General features: G+C 39.2%; 1 protein-coding gene across 2 annotated transcripts in view; it reads left to right on the top strand.

The window, feature by feature from the left end:
• The window catches only part of gli3 (GLI family zinc finger 3), a 154,167-nt gene that overhangs the window by 112,046 nt on the left and 14,280 nt on the right, over nt 1-27,841 (top strand). For both annotated transcript variants that reach the window (XM_079601951.1, XM_079601952.1), the window contains 6 exons: nt 1,732-1,937; nt 8,041-8,196; nt 12,101-12,305; nt 18,898-19,114; nt 22,195-22,308; nt 23,193-23,333. In XM_079601951.1, coding sequence (XP_079458077.1) covers nt 1,732-1,937; nt 8,041-8,196; nt 12,101-12,305; nt 18,898-19,114; nt 22,195-22,308; nt 23,193-23,333 — 1,039 coding nt within the window. The remainder of the gene's footprint in view (nt 1-1,731; nt 1,938-8,040; nt 8,197-12,100; nt 12,306-18,897; nt 19,115-22,194; nt 22,309-23,192; nt 23,334-27,841) is intronic.

Here is a 27,841-nt window from a genome sequence, read left to right as displayed (position 1 = left end):
ATGTTTTTGTATCCAGCAATGTATGTAGTTGTGTATGTGTATCTTATGCTCATGCATATTAAAAAAGGGGTTGAAAAATGGGAATTTGTACATAATTTTGGGTGTTTTTGTTTGTTCAAGCGCAAAAGAAAACTCAATGTGGTCGGCAAGCAGTCTGAAGCGACTTTCTGTGCGCATGAGCCGTGTGTGTGTCACACATACAGGAGATTCACAGACGCACGCACGACAGTGCCGCACTGAGCCCTGAGCCGCACTCCTTTGTGTCTTGTCGTGCTTGAATGGTTTAAAAGCATTTGCATGACTAGCGTGATCATATAATGTAACGCTAGTTATAGGATGATGGAAAAAAACGAATGCTACGCAGCATAATTGCGTTAAATATTTTGATGCGTTCAACTGAAAAATAAATCATTGCATCCATTCAATCAAATAAAACTATTTTTAATAGTGTTAGTTTTTAATCAACTAAAACAGAACTGGATGTAGGTGCTGATTCCTTACTGATTATGTGAAATGAAGCTATTAAATCAGATTCAATGCTGTATTGCTTATATACAACATAAATTCCATTAACTTTTAGCTTGCCTAAAACCCTTCAGAATTTTAATGAATAACTTGAAGACACTTTAAGAAAGAGTTTTGTTGGCTCTGCTTTAGTTCTTCATTTTAAGATACAGGCCAATCTCTTTCATTAGTGGCTGGTGAAGTAGACTCCTGAGGCCAACAGGAGACAATTCAGAGTGGACAAGCTTTAGACTGTAATTGGGTCCATCTGGCCCTTTAGAGAGGTCACTTGAAATCAAAGTTCTCTACAGAACTTGTGTGTGTGTGTGTGTGTGTGTGTGTGTGTGTGTGTGTGTGTGTGTGTGTGTGTGTGTGTGTGTGTGTGTGTGTGTGTGTGTGTGTGTGTGTGTGTGTGTGTGTGTGTGTGTGTGTCTGCGTGCGTGTGTGCGTGAGTGCGTCAAGTATGTTTGCAAGAGTCAGTAATTATTATTTTAAAGTAATTAGGCCAAACATTTTCAGATTTTTCAGCAATAGTGAAGATTCATTTTATTTTATTCTTTCTTAAAAGCCCCTTATTCCTTGAATTCGTACAGAAGAAATGTATTTGGTTTTCCTCATACTAAGTCATGCAAACCCACATTGACTTGAAGAAACTAAAACAATAATGGTTGAATAGGGGCTGTTTAAGACAACAACAAAATCCTCAGCAGACTGAGTGACACTCACCATCTCAAGAAAATATGGCAAAGCATTGTGGGTAGCGGTAAGAATTCCTGGCCGTCTCTGTCTGATTAAAATGTGATGTGTTGAAAGCTGGCTTTGATCTTAGGAAATGTCTGCGAGGGAGAAGTTGGAATTTAGCTTGGGCTTTTTCCCTCCCGCTCGTTCTGTGATTTGGCCCTGCAGATGGAGGCCGATAGATAGTGTCACCATTCATTTCCTGCTCAAGCTCCTACACCATTCTGTGCAGACGCTAGACCTGGAGCAGGGATCCAGAAAGAATAGATCACATGCCGAGCTTTTGTGGCTTGTGCTGAGCTCTGTTTTCTTCTATGCTTCATTCTAAATGTATGCATATGCTTTGGTTTGTACATGCACAGTTAACATGACATTTTGCAAATAAACCCAAAGACTTGGAACATCCCACCCCGCTGAATGGTGGAAGAATACACCATCTGAAAAAGACTCCTAAGGTGCTTAAATGCTTTTCTTCGTCTCTGATTCCAGGCCTCCTGCATTGGCAGCCAGCCCAGCATTTTCTGATATCTCCCTTATCCGGATCTCGCCGCATCGAAACCCTTCAGTGGGAGCAGAGTCGCCCTTTAACCCCCCACATCCCTACATTAACCCCTACATGGACTACATCCGCTCACTGCACAGCAGTCCCTCTCTGTCCATGATCTCTGCGGCGAGGGGCCTCAGTCCCGCAGATGGTGAGTACCTCAGAGAACCTGTTCTGGGCCCATTAAAGTCTTCTAAGTGTCAGTCTATCTATCTATCTATCTATCTATCTATCTATCTATCTATCTATCTATCTATCTATCTATCTATCTATCTATCTATCTATCTATCTATCTATCTATCTATCTCTCTCTCTCTCTCTCTCTCTCTCTCTCTCTGTCGTTCCATCTGGTAAAGTCTGGGATGTGGCAAACATAATTCTTATTTAGAATTAGAGTTAGCTTCTCTCTGGAGGCGGAGACCATAGTTTGATCATTTGAATGGGGTCACTCTTTATGTTCGTTGTCTCATGTTAGAAAACCTCTGGAGGAACATTCAGCGTGTCAGGCAGAGACTAGCGATTACATCCTGAGTTAAGAGGGGGGTGAAGTTCAAGGCCATGGTTGAGGGCGGAGGGCACGAGAAGGGAGGGAAGGATGAGAAGTGGGAATGGTTTAGAGGATGGACTCCAGAGGACTTGAGGGAGTCATTTTTGTTCTTTTGCGTGAAGGCGGACTGGGAAATTCATTACAGGGTCAGCAAGAGCCTGCTGTTTTTAAAGAGTCTCTGCAGTATGCTGGCCTCTTGGCCTTCTCCTCAGGCATGGAGTTTTAATTGAAGCCTGAAGCTCAAATACCAAAGGGGGCCTCTCTGAGGCCACAGATAATCACAGCTGTATTGAACTGCGATGCCATCTCACGTCAGCCAGGTCTTGCTATGTACCACATGTGTCAAAGGAAGAAATGAAACATTTCCAGATGTATAGTTATTAAGGGCTAAACTTGCTGATGCAGTTTGTTTTGATGTGACCTTTTGTGGTTTGGGTGAAAACTGAAAAGCCATTTGTTTATCTGCCAAAAAATGCCTTTTCACCCCAGACTACAAAAAGGTCACATTTGATTGATTAATTGATTGAGATCGATTGATCGATTGATTGTAGCTCTGTAAAACAAACTATACTATAGGACATGTTGATGAATTATATTCATATAATTATAAATTTCTTTATAATAAAATTTGAATAAAATTCCTTAAATACATGCAATTATTAATATAATTCTATGCTGAAAACAACAAAATATGTTTTGGATTCTGCTGTCATTGTGTCCCCACCTGTCATCTTAACCAGCAAATCTTCCTTTATCAATCAACTTCAACTAGCAGGTTTTCAAAAAAAAATGCTGGTCTTTTCACCAGGAAGTACTTTTTAGCCTCCATGAACATAGATAAATGGTTTATTTTCCACATTGAACCAGGCAGTTGGTTATTTAAAAAAGTTACCTAAAATGATTTCTAAAATAAAAAATATGAATCATATTTGGTGTTCTTTATATAACCTCCAATTCATGTTGGTGGCTGAGAATAACTAAACATAGATGCTAGTTTTTTTTTTGCTCTTTCACTTTATCATTTGTTTTTTCTGCTTGCTTTCCAAGCCTGTTTTAAACACATTTTCATGTACTCTCCCAGATGCCTACATGGTCCACCAGCAGAATGCCTCCTGGCTCTGGTGGCGCACCATACTGAGGATGCATATTCATCCTTAAAAACTGCCACTCTGATATCCCACAAGCAGAACATGCTCGCTCCAGTCGTTCCCCACCGCCAGTCCTGCAATTCGGTGCCAACATCTCCAACAATTTAGAAATTCCGCAAAGCTCTTTCTGCACGTGAATGAGGAAACGAGGCACATTACGGCTCAATGCGAGAGCCGAGGCAAAGCAGAACAACGGAGACAATTAAAGAAGCCCCCCTAACCCCTCCCTCACTACTTAAGACAAAATACCCACATCGAATTAATTTGGAATTTCTTCTTACATTCACACAACCAATCAGAGATGCATATTCCATGCATTCAGTCCGGGCGTCAGTCGAGATCTTTTCATCCGCTCTGTTCATTTCTTCTGGGGAAGACAGGAATTAGCCACAACACTTTGTGCAGCTAAACTGATTTTGTATTTGCATTGAGAAGCACGGTGTCAGTCTTTCTCTTATTCTCCTTCCTTTTTTGTGTGTGTATATGTGTGTGTTTGTGTGTTATTTAAAGCATGTTGCCAGAAGTTTATTTTTAGGATCAATTTCTAGGACCTTTATCACTCTGTAGCTAAAGATTGGAAGGAAGATAGAGGGAACACATGAAAGAGAGGGGGGGGGGGGAAGCAGTTTAAAGGTTTGCATATAGAATTTGGCACCATTTTTTAGTAAAAAAAATTAACATTTTGTTAATTAGTCACCCTCATGTCCTTTCAAACTCATGATTTTCTTTGAAACATAAAAGAGGTTTATTCAAGACAACTTTCAAAATAGTTTTAGCATGTTAATGCATTTGTTAATGTATTTGGTCTTGGCAGACTAGATTTGATACAGTGCTGTTGCTGCTGGTGCAGCAGAGCAAGTATGGACTTGCTACTGCTAATAGATACACCGACACGCTCATGTGAGCATTTAAGACATGCTGATGCTGTATAAATAGACATACATAAATCCCGTAACAGATCTAGGCATGTGGAGCTGTTTCAGAGTAAAGTTTCAAAGTAAATCTGACTACCCTGCAGTAAACACGGAACTAGACTATTTAAATGTATAGCAAGCAGTCCCATTGGCTACAGGATCAGCAAAGGGCATGTGGTAATGTTGTGATTGCTTGCAGATTGCATGTAAAGGACCTATCAACCTGCGCCCTCCAAAGATTCATGACTGAACTAGATATATATGTAGCTGAATGTCCAAGCGTCACATTTTTCAGTATGATGAAAGTGAATGGGGCCTGTCAAGATCCAGTAATACCAACGAATCACTAGAAATGTATCACAAAAGAAGTCCGGTCGGTGTATGTTGCATTAATTCGTTTAAAAAATAAATTTAATATTGAAAACAATAACACGAAAAAACTATGCTTTTTTTGTACGTAAATTTTTTTAATAAAATGTAAAACAAGAATTTTCATTTTTACATTCAGGGGTAGAAAATGGGTCAACAACTTAAATATTCGATTTCCACGTGTAGGCGAGAAAGAAACGCACCTTAACACTGATTGGTCAAGCAAAGATTAAACAGTGCTGTCATCATGTCTTCTTCAGTTCTGTGCAACAGAATAATAGTCATTTGCAGAGGTGGAAAGTCCAGGTTCAGAAAGTAAAAGTCCTCCTCAGTATTTTGTTCCAATCACCTGGATTTGCTAATTAGCACAGTTTTTCAGCCAGGAGATAGAACTAATTAGTTAAATCAGCTGACTGAGTTCATGGGTGGAATAAACATATGGCAGGACTTTTACTTTCTGACCCCTGGACTTTCCACCTCTGGTCATTTGTTGCTAGTTGTACGAATTCTTAAAGTGTTTATTGCAACTGAATTTCATCTCTTTCTCATCAAACAACCAGACTAATGGCCTGACACAAACCGTACCACGGCAGAGCCTAGGCAGGGATTTCTTCTGTGTAGACATAGGTTCAATGTCCCCAACTAATCAAGCCAAGCCAATGGCAACAAAGGTGGAAAAGGCGAAAGTGGCAAGGAACCAAAACTCCATCAGGTGACAGAATGGAGAAAAAAACCTTCGGAGAACCCAGGCTCAGTCGGGGGGCCAGTTCTCCCCTGGCCAATGAACGAACGGTGTATGATTATGATTCAGGCAGCATTATAGGTCAGAAGTCAGATTGGTTTGGAACAATCAGAGTATCATCCAGTTCCATCTGGTTGAAGATCAGAGTCACGCCGGTATGGAGACGAGTTTGTTTAGGGTCAGTGCCGATGGTTGTCGTGTCGATGAGGCCTTCACAGGGCTGTGAGCCAAAACACCATGTTGGCACTGGATCCGGCTTACTTCAGTAAACCTCAGAATAAACAGAAAGACTAAAATTAGCGTAGATGCCATTCTTCTTATGATGTAACGAGTTCATCAGTTGTTATAGGAAGTGTCCTCGGTTCCGGCTGACCTGCATAGATATGCAGCCTAATACTCATTTAACTGATTTGAATAATAGAAATGTATAATGTTCTATTTGAATACCAGGTAAAAGAGATGTGTTTTTAGTCTAGATTTAAACTTGCAGAGTGTGTCTGCTTCCCGGACAATGTTAGGAAGATTGTTCCAAAGTTTAGGTGCTAAATAGAAGAAGGATCTACCGCCTACAGTTGAGTTTGATATTCTAGGAATTATCAATTGGCCAGAATTTTGAGATCGCAATAGATGTGAAGGACTATAATGCATTAAGAGCTCACTCAAGTACTGGGGAAATAAACCATTTAATGCTTTGTAAGTAGTCAGCAATATTAAAATATTTACACAATGTTTAATGGGGAGCCAATGCAGTGTTGACTGTAGTTTGTTAGCGTGCAGGGCAACCACCCAGTAGAGCATTACAATAATCTAACCTTGAGGTCATGAACGCATGAACTAACTGTTCCGCATTTTTCTTTGAAAGCATATGTCGTAATTTAGATATATTTTTAAGATGGAAGAATGCGGTTTTACAGATGCTAGAAAAGAGCACATCCAGATTCCTAACCGAGGACGAAGACTTGACAGAGCAGCCATCAATTGTTAGACAGTATTCTGGGTTAATATGTGGAGAGGTTTGTTGCCCAATCATTTGTGTAAAAGAGTATGCGTATTTGCGTGAAATATATATATAGCGGACCCGTAATCGGTGCGTTGCCTCGGCAAACGCGAGATCCGAGCCACTAGATTCTTTATTGACAAGAGAACCTCTTCAGCCCATTCTGAAAAATCGTCGTCTTCAACAGCGGACAGGAGGACCTGTCTCCCACTTCTCAGCCAGATCGATATATGAGACGCGCAAGAAGCACTTTAATGGAAAACAACTTACAGTGCTCACACTCGCCATGCTCAAACGCAAGAGCTCAAAGCAGAACTCATGCGTATCATAACCAGGGATGGTCCATGAACATGGAGGAATGCATCTTCTGATTGTTTGCGACATGATGACAAATTTCTTCACACTTACAGCTGGAACGCTAACTCCTAACAAAGTGGACAGATAAAAAGTGTAGCACACATACAATACGGTTCTCTGAAGACAAAGAAAACCTGAAAGCGTAATTGTTTCACGTCTATTTACAGCCTCTCATGAGCGTGCATTCCAATGCTGGTCGTCAGAGGTTATCTAAAGTTTTTGGCGTGTTTGCCACATATACTTCAAAACCGGTCAAACAAAGATGTTTTCCCATAGCACTGAACTCAGCGCAGCATTGAAAGTAAATGTTGATCGGGAACATGCAGTGTGTCAAATATGCAGGCTAGGGGTAGTTGTGGGTGCAGATGCAAAGTAATTTTTTGCAGAACTGCTTTGTAGATTAAATGAACAAATTAATAATTGATGATCTATACTACAGAACTGAATCAACACTGAACTGACTTTAGCTGAACAACAGCTGAAATGCATAATCACTGTTATCACTGTAAAGCTGCTTTGAAAGAATCTGTTTTGTATAAAACGCTATTTAAATAAAGGTGACTTGACTTGTTTTGTGAGATAAACTAATATTTCACGGCACATGTAGGTGAATTTATGTCTACACAGAAAAAAAGCCTTGGTTCTGCCCCGTTACGGTTTGTGTAAAGCCGTTCATTAGTCTGGTTGTTTGATGAGAAAGAGATGAAATGCAGTTGGAATAAACGCTTTAAGAATCCTTACAAGTGTAGCCATCGAAAACCAATTATCCGAAGGTACACGGACCACATGGACCCGGTCCATATGACTCTTGCAAAGTCTTCTAAAGTCAAATAATTAATTAAACCATTGATGCACATGTTTGAGAATAAAAAAAGTCTGGTATTCAAAGCATTTGCATATATATAAATAATTATCGTATGCTCACCAATACTGCATTTATTTATTAAAAACAGTAATATTGTGAAATTTTTACCATTTAAAGTAACAGTTTTCTATTTGGATACACCTGTATTTTCAAATGTAATTTATTGCTGTGATGGTGATCCATTCCTTAGTGTCACATGAAAGTAATTCAGTATTATTTATTTATTTATCTTACTCACCTCACACTTTTGAATGGTTTTGTATTGATCAAATGACTGATGTTTTAATGTCCTCTCCACTCTTTTTGACCCCTCAGCACCCCACACTGGTTTGACCACGGCAGAGTACTACCACCAGATGGCCCTGCTTGCAGGTCACCGCAGCCCCTACGCTGACATCATTCCCTCAGTGGCATCCACAACAGGGGCTGCAAGCAACGCCCTGCACATGGAGTACCTGCAGGCTATGGAAAGTAAGTTTTCCACTTGCATACTCTTTTCTGATGTCTACAACGCCCACCTATCCTATCCACCTATCAGAGGGGCATATTTAGGCTATAGATTTAGACTATTTCTAACCTTAACCAATCAAAAAAGCAAAAGCTGCATGTGTTTTAATATATACATTCTGTATATATTTATATTTTTAGTTTTAGTTTTCAAAGAAGATAAATGGTGAAACGAGAGACTAGTTGGAAGTGGAACAAATAATACATCTTTATTTCTTTCAAAACCATTCCCAAATAATTTAGGTTTTTCTGAGAAAAAATAAGTGTGTGTGTATGGGGGGGATGGGATGTGCACAGAACGTATGCAAATGAGTTATTTTGAAGAGTAAATAGGAAATTAAAAGCACGGTGACTGAAGAGAGGTCAGGTGGACTGGCCCGTTAGTCTTTAATGAGAATGCATTTAGCCCGTCAGCTTCCCCACTCTCCCGTTTCTCACAAACTAATTAAAACTAGCCAAAATTGCATGGGTATCAGAAAATTAATTGCTATTAGGTGGGAATTGGAATGTCCCACTATTCATCACCGGAGAAATCCTTTCTACTGTGGCACTGTTTAAGATTAATAGACTGAAACAAAACAATTAGGGCCACCGTTTTCAAATGAAGATGTCGCGTCCCCCCAACTTCAAATCGCCTGTGATCAGCCCTTGGTAATAACTCATCCTATTTTAACAATGTGTGTTCCACGCCAGCCAAATTAACACTTTAAAGCTCTCTTTTATGATATATAGACTCTGAGAAGGGAAGTGAATGAGGAGAAGTGCGTTATCTAGAAGCTTTTGTTAATAATGGGGATGGGATGGCACAGTCGTAGTTTAGAGCTCAGTTCACATCAGTGTAATTACTTTTAGAGAAGTACGGACTAATGAAAGAATGAACCTGTACTGCGTATGTGTGTTCAAGCCATGCATTGTTTAACCTGTTAGCTGCTAATTAGCCAGTGTTGATTAGATTCGACTTATTACACACCTCAATTTGGACCCTCTGCAGGATGTAGATGGAATTATTGTTTTTTATCCCCACACTTTTTTGATAAAAGATGTTTGACCAAGCATGTAATATTTACTCATACTACAGGAATTGTTAAAGATTGGCTCATCTTCAAACATAATTAAAAAATTATGTGTTTGGCTATTTCTTTCGTTCAACCAGTTCTCAACATTATGGACTCCAAGGACTCCATTGTCCAAAACAATATTCTTTTATATTTTAATATAATTAAAATTAAAATAATTACATTTTAGAATTTCAGGAGTTTGGGAATATACATTTTTAGTAGTTTAGCTTATTTTAAAGCTTGTTTTGTCTTATTTTAAATAATTTTAAGTCATCTTGATGCCTTAAAAGTTTGCCCCTTTTAGGCCCCAGCCAACTGGTTGAGAACCACTGTTTTACCTATAGCTTAACCAGCATATGCCAGTAATAGACCAGATCAGATCAGATCAGATCAGTTAACTGCATAACTGGATACATGAATATCTTATTTTCACCTTATTGACCAGGAAAAGTTGTTTTGGGCACATTCATGCAGGTTTTTATTGTTTATCCATCATAGTTCCAGTTGTCAAGCTGTTTAAACTTGCTTAGCTAGACCATGCCAGTAATATACCAGTACTCCCAATATAATATCATAATAATAAGTCTGTGAAAACCTAGACCAGCTGGTGATCATCTTAAACGACCAATTAAATTTAAAATCTTTTTTTTTTTTTTTTTTACAATTTGCATTTAATTAACCAGTAAAGTGTATGTTTTGGGAACTTTCATACTTTGACTACCTATACATTATTTGTTCTACCAATAGTTTTTTGTCAGAAATAAACCAACATTGCTGATCTAAAATAAGTTCATCATAACCTAGGAAAAATGAGCTGGGTTAGCTGGTGACCGCTTAAATTACCAATGTAAACCATCTTTTTGCATTCCTTGTTCTACCTAAGTTAAGCATCTTATATCATAAATAGACCAGAACTGCCGATTTAAACTACTTGAGACCATCTTGGAGTTTATGCCAGTCCAGATGGCCTTATAGACTGAGCATAGTATTGTATATGAGTGTGAATTATATGTACAGTATAATGGTCGTGCTCACATACATATGGATTCATTTGTGTATGGGTGTGTAAGCTTGTGCATGTGTCTATCACCCATTAGCCCGAGACTGGTTGCCCACGGAACCTAAGCAGGATTGAGCCTGGTCAGTTCCTGGATGGGAGACCTCCTGGGAAAACTAGGTTGCTGCTTGAAGAGGTGTTAGTGAGGCCAGTAGGGGGTACGGCTCACCCTGTGGTCTGTGTGGGTCCTAATGCCCCAGTATAATGATGGGGACACCATACTGTCAAAAAGCACCGTCCTTCGGATGAGAAGTTAAACCGAGGTCCTGACTCTCTGTGGTCATAAAAGATCCCAGGATGTCCTTCGAAAAAGAGTAGGGGTTTAACCCCGGCATCCTGGCCAATTTTGCCCATTGCCCTCTGTCCATCATGGCCTCCTAATCATCCCCATATACTGATTGGCTTCATCACTCTGTCTCCTCTCCACCAGTAAGCTGGTGTGTGGTGGGCGTTCTGGCGCAATATGGCTTCCATCGCATCATCCAGGTGGATGCTACACAATGGAGGTGGTTGAGGAGATTGCCCCTTCCATATGTAAAGCACTTTGAGTACCCAGAAAAAGTGCTATATAAATGTAACAAATTAAATTATTATTAATTAATTAAATATTATTAACGTTGTGTTTGTTGTGCTCCACACATCCAAAATCATTCAAAGGCTTAAATCACAGTTCTAAGCAGAATGCTAACAATGTAAAAAGATGTTCCAAATGTGGGAACACACACACACACACACACACACACACACACACACACACACACACACACACACACACACACACACACACACACACACACACACACACACACACACACACACACACACACACACACACACACACACACACACACACACACACAGTGATTTAAATATGAATGACAGACCCTGTAATCACTGTATGTGTCAAAGTAGAAAGAGATGGAGAGAGTCAGAGAGAGAGAGAGAGCGTAATTTTGTTTTGTTTGCATGCTTTCTGTTAAAAAAAGTACAGAACAACTGAAAGAAAAAAATATGAGTCACAAAGTCATTGTGTCACTCCATACAACAAAAGACCACCATTACCCCCGCACCCCTCTCTTCCCCTCCTCCTTTCACTTCTCCCTCCCTTCTTTCTTGTTTGTGACATCTACCAATGAAAAGACAACAAAAGTCATTTCTTAATCTGTAGGTGCCAGTCATTGTGCGTGAGTGGAGGGCCTGTCTGCGTTGGATCTGCTTTCTAGAGAAATCTTTTCAAAAACAACTAGTGCAATTCCATTCAGTGTTGACACACTATTCAACGCAATTAAACATGATTCAATATCACAGTGATGCATGCTGCTAAAAAGCAGTGGGAAAAGTGTAGTCAAACTTTTTTTAACAGAGCAAAATGCATGCAATGCAGGAAATGCAATCGTTGTTGAAAGCATCGTCTATGATGAATAAATTTCATATAATTAAAAAATAATAATAATAATATCTGTAAAGCCCTCTGTGTGATTAGTTCACAAAAACAGTATATTATCCACATAAAAATGGGATACATTTTTGGAAATTATGTCAGTATGGATATAGTTGCTCGACAGGCATGACCATAAAATATCTGTCTGACAGTTAATGGTGGTAATTCCCATATCTCTTCGATAGTAACAGCTCTTCTGAAATAAAAAATACAATACAATAAAATTAAAAATAGAATACATTTTGCCATTTGTGTTACTATCAGGTTTTACTTACTTTGGTGTTTTTCTCTCTGTCTGTCTGTTTCTCTCAGGTTCTCGATTTCCCAGTCCTAGGTTCACAAATCGGCCCAGCAGAAAACGACCCCTTCCCAGCTCCCCATGCCTGTCTGACCCCAGTTTTGACCTGCAGGCCATGATTCGCACCTCGCCCAACTCTCTAGTCACTATCCTTAATAATTCCCGCTCCAGCTCATCCACCAGTGGATCCTACGGACACCTCTCCGCCGGCACTATCAGGTACATACAAAAGTAAATTAAAAATACTGAAAAACATTTTTTTTAATAATTATTTCTGACTGGCCATACAGCTGGATTTTACATTATTTTTGTTTAAAAATATATTTTCTTTTTTCGTACGTCATATGTCATTGGTACTGCTTAGTTTTTCCTTCAGGACAGATTATTGTATCACTCACATCCTTTTGAGATGAGCCAGTCTTCGTCTCTTACTTGACAGGTTTTAAAATGATAGTTTACCCTAAATTCTTCATTTATTCACCTTCATGTCATTCCAAACTTGGACCCTGTACCAAGTATGAAAATAAAGAGAGTGGTGTATATTGGAACAGACAAGAGACAAGAGAATGCGAGAGAGATTCTGAGAAAGAGATAGACAGGAAAAGCGACCCGTGCTGAAAGTGGACACTCCAGCGCATCCTCAGCAGCGGAGTGATGAATGAACACTGGACGGCGAAATAAACGAGGGAACATAGAGAGCACTATTAGGAGGAAGCGTGTGAACATATTCCTCCCCTCCTCCCTCACACTCGTCTGTCTGATATGCATCACCTGATTAATGTTCTCTCCATCAGCTGAGGAGAGCTTTATCCTAACACTGCCGCTACGCAATCGCTCATGCTGGAAAGGAGGAGAGGAAGGGGGAATGACAAATGAAAGGGTCATGAAGAGGGGGACAAGGGAAGGAAGCAAAGTCTGGGCTGAGGACAGTAACACAAGCTTTAATGGGAAAGAGAGAGAATCTGTTGTGGATGAAGTGAATAAAACTCACCCACTTAGTATGTCTTAGTTGAAATTCAATAGTGCTTCAACCTGGGGGCTGTTCTTAAGTGTTCACTGACCATCCTCTGCCTTGTAATCTCCTTTAATCTGTTTCAACAGCTGAATAATTCATGTTTAGCAAATGACCTCACTTATATTGGGCTCAATTAGTTCAGCCAGTTCATAGCAAGAGTCCAGACAGAGGATAATGAAGCGTTTGTGATATCAGTGAGACTGCTATTGACATGGGGCTAATCAATATTCAGAAACTGATCAACCTAATGCTACTTTAAGATGGGATATCTAAATTTGTCCCAGTCACAAAACACTCCCATATTCCGACTTACTGCCTACTCTCTGCCAAAAATAGTAAGCCTAATTTTTTTGTTTTAATAAGTACATTATCTAAGTTCTCATAGTGCTCTCACTGAGTGTGCGTGTGTGTGTGTGTGTGTGTGTGTGTGTGTGTGTGTGTGTGTGTGTGTGTGTGTGTGTGTGTGTGTGTGTGTGTGTGTGCACTACTTGCACTACTATAAAATGGTACAGACGTCACTGTTCAGATATTTGGGGTCAGTTAATTGTTTTTATGTTTTTGAAAGGAGTCTCTTATGCTCAGCAGGGCAACACTTATTCGATCAAAAATACAGTAAAACTTTCAAAAATGTTGTGAACAATTATTATTTAAAATAACAAATATTATTTGTTATTTAGATAGCGCTTTCATATGTTCTACTGTACACCCAAAGCGCTTTACAATCATGTCGGGGTCTCTCCTCAACAACCACCAGTGTGCAGCATCCACTGGGATGATGCGACGGCAGCCACAGTACAACGGCGCCAGTGCGCTCACCACACACCAGCTATAGTGGAGAGGAGAGAGAGTGATAGAGCCAATTCATTGGATGGGGATTATTAGGAGGCCATGATTGGCAAGGGCCAATAGGTGGAATGTGGCCAGGACACCGGGGTTACACCCCTACTCTTTACGAGAAGTGGCATGATATTTTTAAGGACCACAGAGTCAGGACCTCGGTTTAACGTCTCATCCAAAGGATGGGAAGAACTATTACTCCAGTCTTCAGTGAGACATGACCCTTCAGAAATTATTCTAATAATTAGTGCTTAAGAAACATTTCTTACTATTATCAATGTTGTTGCTCAATCCTCAGTCACCAGACTAGTCACTTCAGCACACTATATTTCCCATCATCCTCTCTGGCTAACAACTGTGCACACTCAACAATCACAACAACTGTCTGCCATCAGCCTCATCAGTTTCTCCATAAAAGCCAGTGCCAAAGACACATGTGGGTCTGGTCGTGTTGTTCTAGGCTGAACTTCAACATGACTACACACTTGTGGATTACCTACCTGTGTGATCATATCTTGAACTGTCAAGTCTTCAGTCTTCTGTGATCATCTCGTCTTCCAGTCAGCCGGTCTTCCAATTACCTGTCATCTCCACCTACAACAGAAAAGAACAGTCATTTTCCTGCCAGTTTCACTGTAACTATTTTCAATCCAGAGACTCACCTGCTACCATCCTGTGTGTCATTCAATAAACTCTATTCAGATTTTACCTGTGTCTGCATTCTTCTGTTCCATGACAGAAGACCAGACCTGAGATGGATTATGCAGCATGATTTGCTGTTGTGGCTTGTGAGAACCTAGACTTTTTTGTTTTTTACCAAGAACTTCTGCCTTGCCATCGCCAGCCCCTTTGACGACGAGACCCTGAAGTCACTGTTCTGGATCGGGGATAATTACCATCACCCCGTAGACCTCCCAGTCACCTCTGGACTGAACTAGAGGGACGATATCATCTGGTGTCTCCAGAACACAGCCGGACCCAGGGTCCATTCCACGACTACCGACCACAGAGGAAACGTGTGACCCCCCTGCAGACAGAGAGCTACCAAGCGACGTGTCAGCCAGTGCCTGAAGATAAGAGGGCAGTGTGGACACTTGCCCCGGAAGAGGAGCCCCCAGTGAGTCTGACCAGGGGTGTGAGCCCACGATATCAGTGGCCGAGGGAAATTTGGTGGATTTTGAAACTGAGGACTGGCTGTTTGACTTCAGCGCAGAGGTATCGTCTCCCACCCTATCCCACCCCATTTTGGATTTTTCATCGCTGTTCCTAGACAGCACAGACACCTGCATGGACAATGTATTGTTACATTCGACCCTGTCTACCTTTTTATCTGCCTCCGTCACCACCTTGCTCAGCCAGTCCTCCGGCCCCGCCTGGAGGTCTCAGCGGAGAGATCCAGTGGATCCGCCTCCGGCCTCAGATTGTCTCGGCCCTTTCTCCTGTCGGCTCCACCTTGGCTCCTCCCACCTTTGGCTCCACCAGACACCCTCTGCCTTTTGACTTCACCGGGTTACCTCATCCCACCGGCTCCCCCTTAGTCAGTCGTCACAACCCCTCCGCCACGGACTTGCAGATTTTCAGCTATGCTCCAATCCTCCACCCCTACTGCCACAGCGGGCTCCTCCTTCACTTCGGGTATGCCTCGGCCCTCCATCACACCGGCATCGCCTCAGTCCTCGGGCAATCTCCTCCTCAGATGCTCGTCGCTGCAGCATCGCCTAGGCCTCCTGTGTCACACCTGTGTGTGCTCTCCATATGCCCCCTGGAATCCATCGGCTCCGTCGGTCGTCTCCCAGTTGACGTCAGTCTCTACTCCACATTGGCTCCTCCCTCCCTCGAATTCGCAGTGGGCTGTCGGCTCTTGGTCTGTGCCTTCGGACAACTACCATCATTGTCCCCAGGGTCTCGTCATCCCTCTGTTACCATTCCTCTGCCGCCTGCTACCCTTCGCCATATCCCGTTACCATCCCTGTGCCATCTCCGTGCCCTCCTCCTAAGCCTCTGCCTTCACCTCTTCAAGCTGTGAGGTCACACCTTCCGGGAGGGGGGAAGAGTACTGTCACAATTCTCAATCACCAGACCAGTCACTTCAGCACACTATGTTCCCATCATCCTCTCTGGCTACCCCCTGTGCACACTCAATCACCACACCTGTCTGCCATTAGCATCATCAGTTACTCCATAAAGGCCAGCACCAAAAACACATGTGGGTCTGGTCTCATCGTTCTAGACTGAACTTTTACCTGTGGATTGCCTACCTGTGCGATCGTGTCTTCGAGTTCAAAAGCATTTATTTGGAATATAGATATTTTGTAACATTATATATGTCTTTACTGTCACTTTTGATCAATTGAATGCGTTCTTGCTGACTAAGTGTTAATTTCTTTAATGTACTTAAAATTTTTTTACTTAACCCAAACCTTTGAACTGAAGTGTATGTGAAATGAGACATTTTTCTGAAATTTAATTTCCTCAGACAATTTTATGAATTAATGTTAACCTATCCTGCATTTTTTAAAAACATTATCAATTATGTAATGAGTACTACAACAGATGTTAAACCGGAGATGAGATTTTTACCAATTTTGCAGCATGTCAGAATATCAGAAGTTCTTACATTTGAACACATTCAGTTTTTGTAACTTCTCTATCAAACTGAATGATGTATCTACCAAAGAGACATTGGGCCCTATTTTAACGATCTGAAACGCAAGTGGCAAAGTGCAAAGCGCAAGTAACTTTGTGGGCGGATCCCGGCGCTGTTGCTATTTTCCCAGCGGGATAAATGACTCTTGCGCCCGACGCAAATCTAAAAGGGGTTGGTCTGAAGTAGCTTCATTATTCATAGGTGTGGTTTGGGCGTAACGTGAAATAAACCAATCAGAGCGTCCTCTCACATTCCCTTTAAGAGCAGATGCGCTTGTTCCACGGCGGATTGCTATTATAACGGCGGATTTGCCAGCGCACGCCAGGAGCGATTCACAGCCGAGGAAACCGACGTTCTCGTCAGGGCTGTAAAACACAGAGAAGTGACATTGGGGATGATGGGAGAAACCCACCCAAATTAGGTTCGGTTAAACAGGCGTATAATTTGGGTAGTAAATGTGTAGCTAGCCTAATCTAGATTTTTTTTTTTTTAAATCTATTCTAGATCTTTTTCACATCTTCACGGACACAACAATGATTTCCCTCGTGTGTTAATATTTTTCCTTGTAATAATGTATGATTTGCAAAAATGAAAACTGCTGCATCTGTTTATCTATTAGAGAATCAAAGTGGATGCGCGTTAACATTATGGCCATGCAAGCACGCGCCCTTAAAATACCATATCACTAACACGCAACGCGCCACTGTCTTTAGACTGTTTTTTTCCTGGTCAATGGCGTAATTGCTTTCTAAAACTGGAAAATAGCACCATGGAAGTTTTGCGCCGGAACACGCCTCCTCTTTGCGCTGAACCGCCCCCGCGAGCGCAAGTTCATTCCCTAATTTACCGACGTGCGTCTGTGGAGGGAAAAGTCCGCTGTGCGCGGGTGCAAAATAGGAATGATACATGCGTCGGTGTTCAAAGTCAATTGCGCTGGGTGCAAGATAGGGCCCATAGTGTGAGACATAGCTAGCATCCCTGGCTATGTGTCACTCAGTTTGACATCTGCCATCCAGCACTATTAGGAAATGACTTTACCTGGTGACTTTACCTATCTTTGGGTGGGGGTCTCAGAGAAAGAAAAGATGACAGAAATGTTGCTCTTTCCCGCACTGAGAGTGATTAATCAGTGATTTGTTTTTGTAAGCTAATCAGTCATATCTCGTGTGTACATGAATAGACAGACATGGCAGGCGAGGGTCCAGGCCCGATGAGTGATGAGACAGCTGTGTCAGCCACGCAGCGTCCAGCTACATTGATTTCCTCTCTGCCTTTAATAAGACCAGTAGATGTATGAGCTTGCATGGAGCGGCCAGCATGTCCCACGATGAATGGAAACCCCTATGAATGTCTGTTATTGAGCACCAGGGATTTGTCATTAAAGAGACTGTGGCATCTATAGAGGAGGAGGTGATATATGAAAGTTCAATAGTGTGCTTAAATACAGCTTTTATTCTCTACAGGTGATTCATAATTTTAGCATGAACTATACTGGAACCTTTCTTTAAATTATAAACCTTTATAAAATTGTTGTTGTTTATATATTTGTTTATTCATTAAGATTAACAGTGTTATATTTGTAATTTTTTGGGCTAATGGTAATTATTAATATTGATAATATTATTTTATATTATAAAATATTATTATTGTATATTATAAGATATTATTACATTACCTACACTACCTTTCAAAAGTTTGTGTTTCTTTGTTTGGAAATTAATTATTTTATTCAACAAGGCTGCATTAAATTGATAAAAATTGGCAGTAAAGACTTTTCATTTCATATAAAAAAAAAATAATAATATATAAAAATTAAAATTTCTAGTAAATGCAGTTATTTTGAACTTTCTATGTATCAAAGAATCCTTAAAAAAAATATTAAGCAGAACGACTCTTTCTCAAGCACCAAATCAGCTTATTATAATGATTTCTGAAGGATCATGTGACTGAAGATTGGAGTGATTCATTTCACAGGAATAATGACTTGTTAAAATAGATTCAAATAATAAAACAGTCACTTTAAATTGTAATATTTCTCAGTATTAATGTTTTTACTGTATTTTTGATTAAGCACAAAAATGTAGCCTCGGTAAAAAAAAAAAAAAACTTTTTTTTCAGAAAACGTTAAAATTAGAATTATAGTGTATTATAAATAATACTAATTTAATGATATTCAATCAATGGCAAATTTTATATAAAGAAAACTTGTAATGTACCACATCACCATTTCACTCATTTGCAACATGAACTTTCTCATGGTTGAATCTTCCTTATAAGCTTTTTTTTTTTTTTACCCTCTATTTGTCTTTCAGCCCTGCATTGAGTTTTGCATATCCTCCGACGCCTGTAGCACTACAAATGCATCAGCAGCTGATCAGTCGGCAACCGGGTATCGTAGGTTCTGCGTTCGGACACAGTCCGCCCCTCGTGCACCCAGCTCCTGCCTTTGCCACCCAGAGACCAGTTTCTGGCATCCCCCCCTCCAGCCTGGCACCTACAGAACGTTCCACAGTCTCAAATGACTCACAGGTCAGTTCTCAATACTGTATGAATTAATTTCAATATAATATTGATATTGATTGGAGACATGGCAAGAGATGGAGACGAGACAGTTTAACGCAAGCTGGATTTGAACTTGTGTTTCCCATAGCTTCGCCACATCTCGGTTTTATTGTAGCTACGTGTTAACCGCCTTCACAAGTCAGTAGAATACACATGCAAAGCTAGGAGAACTAAAATTAGATAAAGCAAGATTTTTTTTCTTTCTCGAGTTTAAGCAACACAATGCATTTTTAAATCATTTAACATGATTGCTTTTGGGTGTAAACAGCAACAGAATTTGTTTAGATCACACAGTGATATGCCCCCTCAAGGCTTAAATTTATTCAGTGCTTATCATCACAAGAGCCGGCGCTATTTGTTATTGTGTGTGGCTCACGAAAACATGCACCACCAACACGGCAGCATATATAAACAGCTGAGAAAGTGTGGCTGCAGACAGGCCTCATGGGAGTTTTTCCCTTGTGTGCACGTAGTCTCTGTTGTGTCTCGATGTGGAGAGCTGGTGAGCTTGCCTGGAAGGTACCTTTGAGAAATAACACGTAGCTTGTTAACAGCAAAAATCCCGTCACCTCCACCATTAATCAGACACAGATACATTCTCAAACCTTCCCTTTGAAGGATGAGCGTAAAAGTGTTTTTCTTCTTTCGTTTTTTTCACCCAAGTGTGCTCCATCCATTTATACTCGCCGTGTTCACTCGATTAAAAGTGCATCTTGTTGTTTTTATCCATCTTTGTATCGATCCCCGTTTTTTTTTTCTTCTCTTTTTTCTTTTTGGTACTTTAGTAAGTTAACTCTTAGTGTTTCCAGAGTCCCAATGCCAGTCTCTCCTTTCAAGCCATTACAGACCCACTACTCCGTCCCAACTCAGTGTCATCCATTTCCCCCGCCTGAACACAGACAGCACCAGCCTCTTTAATAGAAGGGCATCATGGGACATTTGTCTCACCATGTGGTTGTAAAATAACAATTAATGGAAAAAGAGAGAAGGTGTGAGCATTGCTCAAAGTGACAGACAGAGAAATAGCAGATCATTGTTTTTTTATTGAATTTCTAAGCTCTCAAGGAACTTTTTTTTATTTTAGTTTTATACTTTTCATATGGTATGCAATATATATTCCTAAGATTGTCTTTAAAATGTATTCATAAATTCATAAACATGAATACTTGAGCTTAAAAGAGATAGTTCATCCAAAAACAAACATGCTGTCATCATTTACTCACCCTAATATCATTTAAAACGTGAATGATTTGCGAGGTTTGAACGGGTGTTTTCGGCAAGTTAATGCACTGGTCACTCTGCTAAATAAATCATTTTGCATTCCAAAAAGGGTTTTGAACATAGTAAATATTTTTGGTTTAATCCTTGACTGAATAGCCTTTACCAAAATGTCAGATTCATCTGCTCTATTTTCAATACTCAATGCAAAACAATTACTTTTTGGCTTGATTTTGAGTAATATCTTCTAATTTTGTACATGTATGCTAATTAAAGAGTCACAATAACGTCAATGAGTATTTTCACACATCTCCCTGTATTTTTGTGTGATTTAAGAGCAAAGGAAGCTGAAAGCAGTTAAACGCTCTGCTAGAGGAGTCTGGCAGGATAAACCTTCCTTCAGAGCCAAGGAATCATGCTCTCTCATCCAGGGAATGTTACTTTTTTCTCTCCCACCGAGCACTTCTTCTTTACTGGCTCTGGTCAGTCGCAAGGGACTTCCTCTGGCAGAGAGTAAAGAGAGAGAGAGGGGCAGTAAATGAGCAGATAGAGTCAGAGGAGGGGATATTGCTGTTCAGGGAGAAATTGAGAATAATGTCAGTTTCATGTTAATGGTGTTTGTTTTTGTAGGGGTTTTGTTTAACAAAGTGGATTTGTTATATGTATGCGTATTATTATATTAACAAAGATCCATTTTTTGAGAATAGTGCAATAATGTCTAGATGTTTTGATCTACCATCGCAGTACTGTGGTATTCTCTAAAATACAGTGGTAATATAATTTTTTGGGGGGAAATAGCAACACAGTAGTTTTCAGTTCAATTATATTCCATGCCACAGTCCCTTGTGAAAAAAAGTGTACTTAATATTATTGAATGAGCACTTTTAGTGTGCTTCAAATTTCAAAAGTATATTTAAAAAAACTATAATAATATAATAATAATAATAATAATGAATATATATAGGCCTATATATATAAAACATAATATAATTTTAATGAAATAAAAAGCCACTTAAAGAGAGTACACTATCATGAAAATATCTACAACAATGTGTTTGCAGGCAGACAGACGAAGATGAATAAAGTTCTCAACAAAGTTTAATAGCAAGTATTCTCAAAGGCAGGCGAACAGGCATTAGCAAAACACAACCTTTCGTGAACGTGACCAGACAAAGGCTAAGTGAGCAGCAGGAACTTAAATGCACAATGGTGATGAGGTAAATTATAAACAGCTGTGGTGATAGATAGAGACCCATGGTTACAGATGTGGTGGAAAACTCAAACAAAGGAAGACAGGAACTGAAGATTTACAAACTAAAAGTCCATAAACAAAACTAAACTGCACATAACGGTGACAATGTAACACATTTAAGTGCACTTTGACAGCTTGTCAGTACATTCGGCAATACACTTTAATAATTTATTTATTTAATATAAAAATTGCATATAAAGTTGTCCTACTTAAGTTGGTAAAAAAAAAAACACTCTAAAGTTCAGCTAATTGCATTTAATACCAATTTAATCTATAATACATTTTCATTTTATTGCAATTAGCATGCAGTTAAGTGTCTGAAAACATTATGTTAACATAATATTTACGTACTAATAAGTAAACTAAAGTGTACTTCTTTTTCACAAGGGGGCACAATGTTATCCTTTGATGGACCATGGTAATACTATGTTTTTTGAAGTACCTTGGAGTTCTATCTCATGGATGTGAACATGAGTAATCATTCAGCCTCCAAAATAAATTGATGATGATGACGATGATGATGATTATACTGTGTAGTAACTTATTTTTATGTGTTTAAATTTTTTTTCTTTTCTAGACAAAACCCACCAGCGAGTCGGCTGTGAGCAGCACAGGTGATCCCATGCACCACAAACGCTCTAAACTCAAACCAGATGAGAAGTCACCCAGCCCCGGAGCTGTTAGCATGCAGGTATGCATCCTCACACAAGTGCACATGCATATACATTGGGTTAAAAATACTTTCACACAACCCAAAAAAAAAAAAAAAGGGTTCCCACACATGCACACACAGCAAGAGCTTTGGGACCAATTATGTTACGTACTGTAAAGCTATTTATTTGTGTGTTTGATTTGGTCACCCGTTGTGGCACTGCTTCAGATGCGATAAGCCCCATTGATCTCCACAGCTTCAGAAGGAAATTGTTTTTCTTTTAATCAGATGCTTAACTGAATAGAAAAATGAAAGAAAAATTAGATGACACATTTTACTGACACACGGTTGGGCGACTGCTGAACGGAGTAAAAAGACCTCTGTTTTTATTGTTTTTCTCATTTATTTTCTCTCACTTTGTGGTCCAAACAGAGCTAAATCAAATGTACTGTACAACCTACATTTGACTGCAGGCCTCTGAATTCACAAAACCTGGTTTCCTTTTCCAAACCTGTTAACAGTTCTAGAACTTATAAACAATCCCCAAATCTGCATAATTTGTGCTTTTTCCAGGGCATTTTTCCCTTGATAAAAAAAAGAACATCCCTGTAAAGGCATACAGCTAAATGTTTCTCAAGAGGTATTCCAAATTATTAAATTTAGCATTGTGTTTATGATTACAAATAAGCTCATCTAGCTGTCATGTACTGCAAATAACATCATTTATCATACAACGTCTCATCTGCACTGTTGAATAACTCTCAAATACCAGGCCACACATATAATTTTTTCTTTGAATGGAGTAATTTCCTTCACATCACGCTGCAGTAATACACATTAGCGTAATATTTGTATGTGTTTTCAAATGTGTTTTCATTATTGACCCAAATGCCCTCACCAATTTGCTGCATGCGTTTGTGCAGGAGCAAATGGATGGAATGACTCTGGTAAAAGAGGAGGGCGATAAAGAGGAGGGCAAGCAGGAGCCGGAGGTTGTGTATGAGACCAATTGCCACTGGGAAGGTTGCTGCAGGGAGTTCGACACCCAAGAGCAGCTTGTGCACGTGAGTGGACAAAATATCTGTGTTTCATCTTGTTCAGTCTCTTAATAGAATCATTTATGATAAGGGTCTTAAATAGGTGGAAAAGACACACATTCACACCTTGAAAGCCTATATTTCGCTTCAGACATCCCATTTGTCACAGCCACTCCCAAGCTTGGGCATAGAGTGAAGGGACATGAAAGCCCACTTCCTGTTGAAAATACACCACTCTGTCTCCCTTAACCACTTCTCTCTGGACAACACACACACACACACGGCCATTCTTTTAACCGCTCTTGTCTCCTATCATCCACACAAACACACACATTCAAAGAAACACACACCAACCCCAAAGGCACACATCTGATAGAAAGATTCCCAGTTCTCCATGGCTGTCTATCCTTACTCTGACATGGCAATCCATGGCGGCCATGCAAACCCCTATCTATAATTGAAAGCCTCCAGTTGGAATGGCCTGCCTCCCACATTTGAAGGCCTGTGCTCAAAGCTTGAAGATCTTGACAATTTCTTGACTGTGTATTTGAGAGAGGGGTGTGCACATTGTTCGCTATGTCTTGAAATCTTGAAATCAAAATTTTGAATTTAGTAATAAAATTTTGAATTGAGTGGTAGATAAATTACATGTAATAACTATGAATTGTGCTTAATTACATGTAGTTAACCCTAAACCAAACCCAATCCTAACCCTAGCCATATAGTAAGAGCATGTAGTTAATTAATATTACCCAGTATTTAAATGTATGTTACATCATACAATTAACAGTTTCACAATCTTCATTTACCTTTTTTTGCTAATGGCCCTGAGGTATCACAGATTATGTTTTAAAAAGTATAATTATGCAGTCTTAATTTATATCAGATAATTAAAACATATGTAAATGCATATATACAATCATCTTCATATCAGGCCTATAATAATAATAATAATTATTATTATTTTAGATTAGATTTTAGTATATCACATTGTATAATAGATGAAATATCATATCAACAACCCAACGAGTATTCTTTTATGAAAATGTGAGTTTTACTACTCTATACTATTCTAAATCTTTTACTTTCCGCCATTTTTTTAAGCACTGAAAATAGTTTCTTAAATCAACATTTAATATTCCTCAAATCATTGTGATTCTCATCACTCTGTCTCATAAAAATATGCTTTTGTTTTCCAATTCTTTTGCCTTTTTTTCAATTATTGTGTTTTATTTTGCCATAGCCACATGCTAATAAAAATATTTGCCTACACTCTAATTCATTCTCTCCCCTCTAATTCAACTGAGCAAGGGATGAGGCTTCTTATCGCTCTTTTCTCAGTAATAGGATGAGAGCAGTGTGTGGACCACAGTGAATCTCATCCAACAAAGAGTGGTGGGGAGGGGGGGGGGTATATTTCCATATATCAAAGAGATATAAGACCCCTCCCCCATATCCCATGACCTCCATCAGATTGTTTGGTGGGAGAGAAAAAAAAAAGATTCCAAACATTCCGTTCTGTTCACATTTTCTGTTTACACTTCGGAAAAACAAATGTTTTATTAAATAAATGTTTATATACTGTAGATTTACTAAGCTAAGAAAAAAATCGTACAACCGCAGCACAGAAAAACTATATTCCAACCTAAAATTAGACTGTGATATGTGGGGGGAAAAGTAAGATACATTAGCATAGAAACAAAGCCACTGAGCCACTGTGATATTTTAGAACAATCTTAACGATATAAAAACTGCCAGCACATCAGTGATGTAAAACATGCTCACACCATGACACATTGCTGCGCTTTTTTATCAGCACAGCTTAGCGCTCTCAATAAGATAAACATCAAATCTCTGCAACTTAGCGCACTTATCTGCTCTACACAGTCAGCATATACCAATCGAGTGTCAAATTGTACTTATTTATTTCATTATTTTTAGTTTTTTGACTTATCCCCGAAAAAAAACCCACTCTGGCCCTTATTACCCCAATACAGGTTACCTCGGTTCTCTCTCAGTCTTTCTCTTTGTATCTCACTCAATAGGGGTACTCTAGTTCATAAGGGCTCTTTAATGTTAGTTGATGTGTGTGGGTTTGCTGGTAAACAAGGATGCCCAGTGATAAACGAAACAGAGAGACATGGAATATCTGTAACCCCTTTTAAATGGTGATTTTGACCTGTCCCACCTCAGAAGTATTGACCTCCTTGACTACATCCAACTACTGAATCATATAGTGTCCCTTATTATTTACATAATCTGCTGAATTGATCTTTGATTTTTAAAATTATTAACTCATACCAAATACCAAAAGTGTAATATTTAGCCATTTTACACTTTAGAGTCCATTTGTACTCCCATTTGGCTGTTTTATAAGAGCTAATTTTAGATCCTCTTTCTCGCTGACTCCGTCTCTCCCTCCACCCTCAAGGTGGTTTTGACTGATGGTGGCGCTGTGGGGTGGTCTATGTCCTTGTGTGTATATGGTAAGAATAGCACTTTTAAGCTGCGCTGTGCTCCTCCCTGTGCTGGGGGAGATAAACTTGGGCTGAGTGGGAAGGCGGACCCCTATCTGGCTGCTGGCAAGGACCCTTTAATTGGCAAAATGTAGATTTTTTTGATCAGGCAGAGGATTAGACACCTTATCTGTTTGGAGTATCTTATGCGGAGATGAAAAGCTGCGCTGAATTACATATGCCAATTGACTCCCCCCGCACACATTACTATTGCTCTCCATCTTTTTATGCCTCTTGTCAGCTTTTCCTTCTTTTTTCATTGCGCTTTAGCAACTGACGTGAAAAAGGAGAGCATGATTTATTAGTATGTATGTGATAACGCTAAATGCTGTTGCGGATCCCGGAGCTTTGTGAAATTGCCGTGTAAACAGGCACTTTTCATGTGTGGCTGCATTTTAGGCCACGGCAGTAACCAGATAAGAATACAATACAGATGAATTTAAGAGAGCTGCAAATTGGGGCACTCGTGCACATTAGGGTTGTAAGAAAATATTGTTACACAATCCTCAAAAACACTGTATTAATATTTTATTATCATTTTATGAAGCATACTTTAAATAGTAAGTGAACTAATATCAATGTACTAGTAGTAAAGCTTGGGAATAAATTGGCCTACTTTTTAGTATATAAAAGTATAGGTTTAAGTGTACTATAAGTGTAAAAGTAGTAAACTTTATGTGCACAACTATGTTTTTTCATTTGTACTACATTTGTACTACAAGTGAACTTATAAGTGTACTAGAAATTATAAGTTACTATTTTAATACTTGTAGTAAAAAAAATGTCGTTTATGAAAGTACACTTTGAAGTATACTCTCAGTAAACTAGTTTAGTAGTTTTATACTGCAAGTATACTTGTAAGCTTTGTTCCTATTTAGGTATAAATGTTTTATACTTGAAATATATATATTATATTGAAACTGTTCTTTAAGTCTTTCCATTTAAAAAAACATTGTATTCTAGCTTCATGCATACTTTTTTAATCAACAAATGTGGGTGTTTCTTTTTTTTTTTTTTTATCAACATTTTAAACAAAAAGCTAAGAAAGTCACATTTTTGTCAAAGACTATATATAGTCCGAATATATCCGGATCGAATTCAGAATGATAATCAAAACATAGATGGAGCAGATCACGTCCATCAACACCCCCAAAGCTTCACAGTCATTTATTCTTCATGGGTTCGACATTTCATTCGGTAACATGCAGTTTTGATTTATATGCTGTTTAATGTTTGATGGACCCGTTATTTTACATTTTCATAGGCATTCTTTTATCACTTGTTTCTGCTTCTTCTCCACCTGTGTTTTGATCCAGAGATTCTGTACTAGAAGATGCGTAATAGCGCCCCTTCCATATAACAGTGGAAACAAGGATAGCCAGAAAATTAATTCAATGGCAGGGAAAGAGTAATGTAGATTTGAAGTAAATTCCTTTGTACACTACTTTGTACGCTTATGTTAGCATTGGCAAATCCAGCTCACTAGTTACTACCATAGATATATACTGTACATAGATGCCTCATTGGTTTCAGTTTCTATGGGCTTTAAGCCTACCGCCATATTGGAACGGTCAAATCCGGTTGGTGACCACTCAATAGCAATTTGACTGTGTATCTGCGACCTAGGTATTCACATGTATGTATATCTATATCTGCAGTAGACATTAGCAGATGATTTTACCGCGTATTGTTTATCATTAATATGATAATTTTTCATAAGTTATACATGAAATTACAAACCAGCATATTCTCACCTCTGAAAGGTTATCTCATTTCATCTTCAATTTATAACTCTGTGGATTTTACAGCTAGGTTGCACAATGCTGTGGCATTTTTGATGAAAATGTATTGATTTGTTAGTGTGAGTGATAAACAATGTCATGTTAACCATTCCAAGATGGCGCGTCAACCTGTCTGGAGCGATCAAATGTGGAATATCATATGTACATATCTATGGTTACCATTAATGAAAAAAAAATAATAATTATACCAGATCCCACCAGCTCTTTTAGTACAGAG

Source organism: Phoxinus phoxinus, assembly GCF_949152265.1.
Source record: "Phoxinus phoxinus genome assembly, chromosome: 24".
In the NCBI taxonomy this organism is placed as follows: Eukaryota; Metazoa; Chordata; class Actinopteri; order Cypriniformes; family Leuciscidae; genus Phoxinus; species Phoxinus phoxinus.
This window is presented reverse-complemented; position numbering and strand designations above follow the sequence as displayed.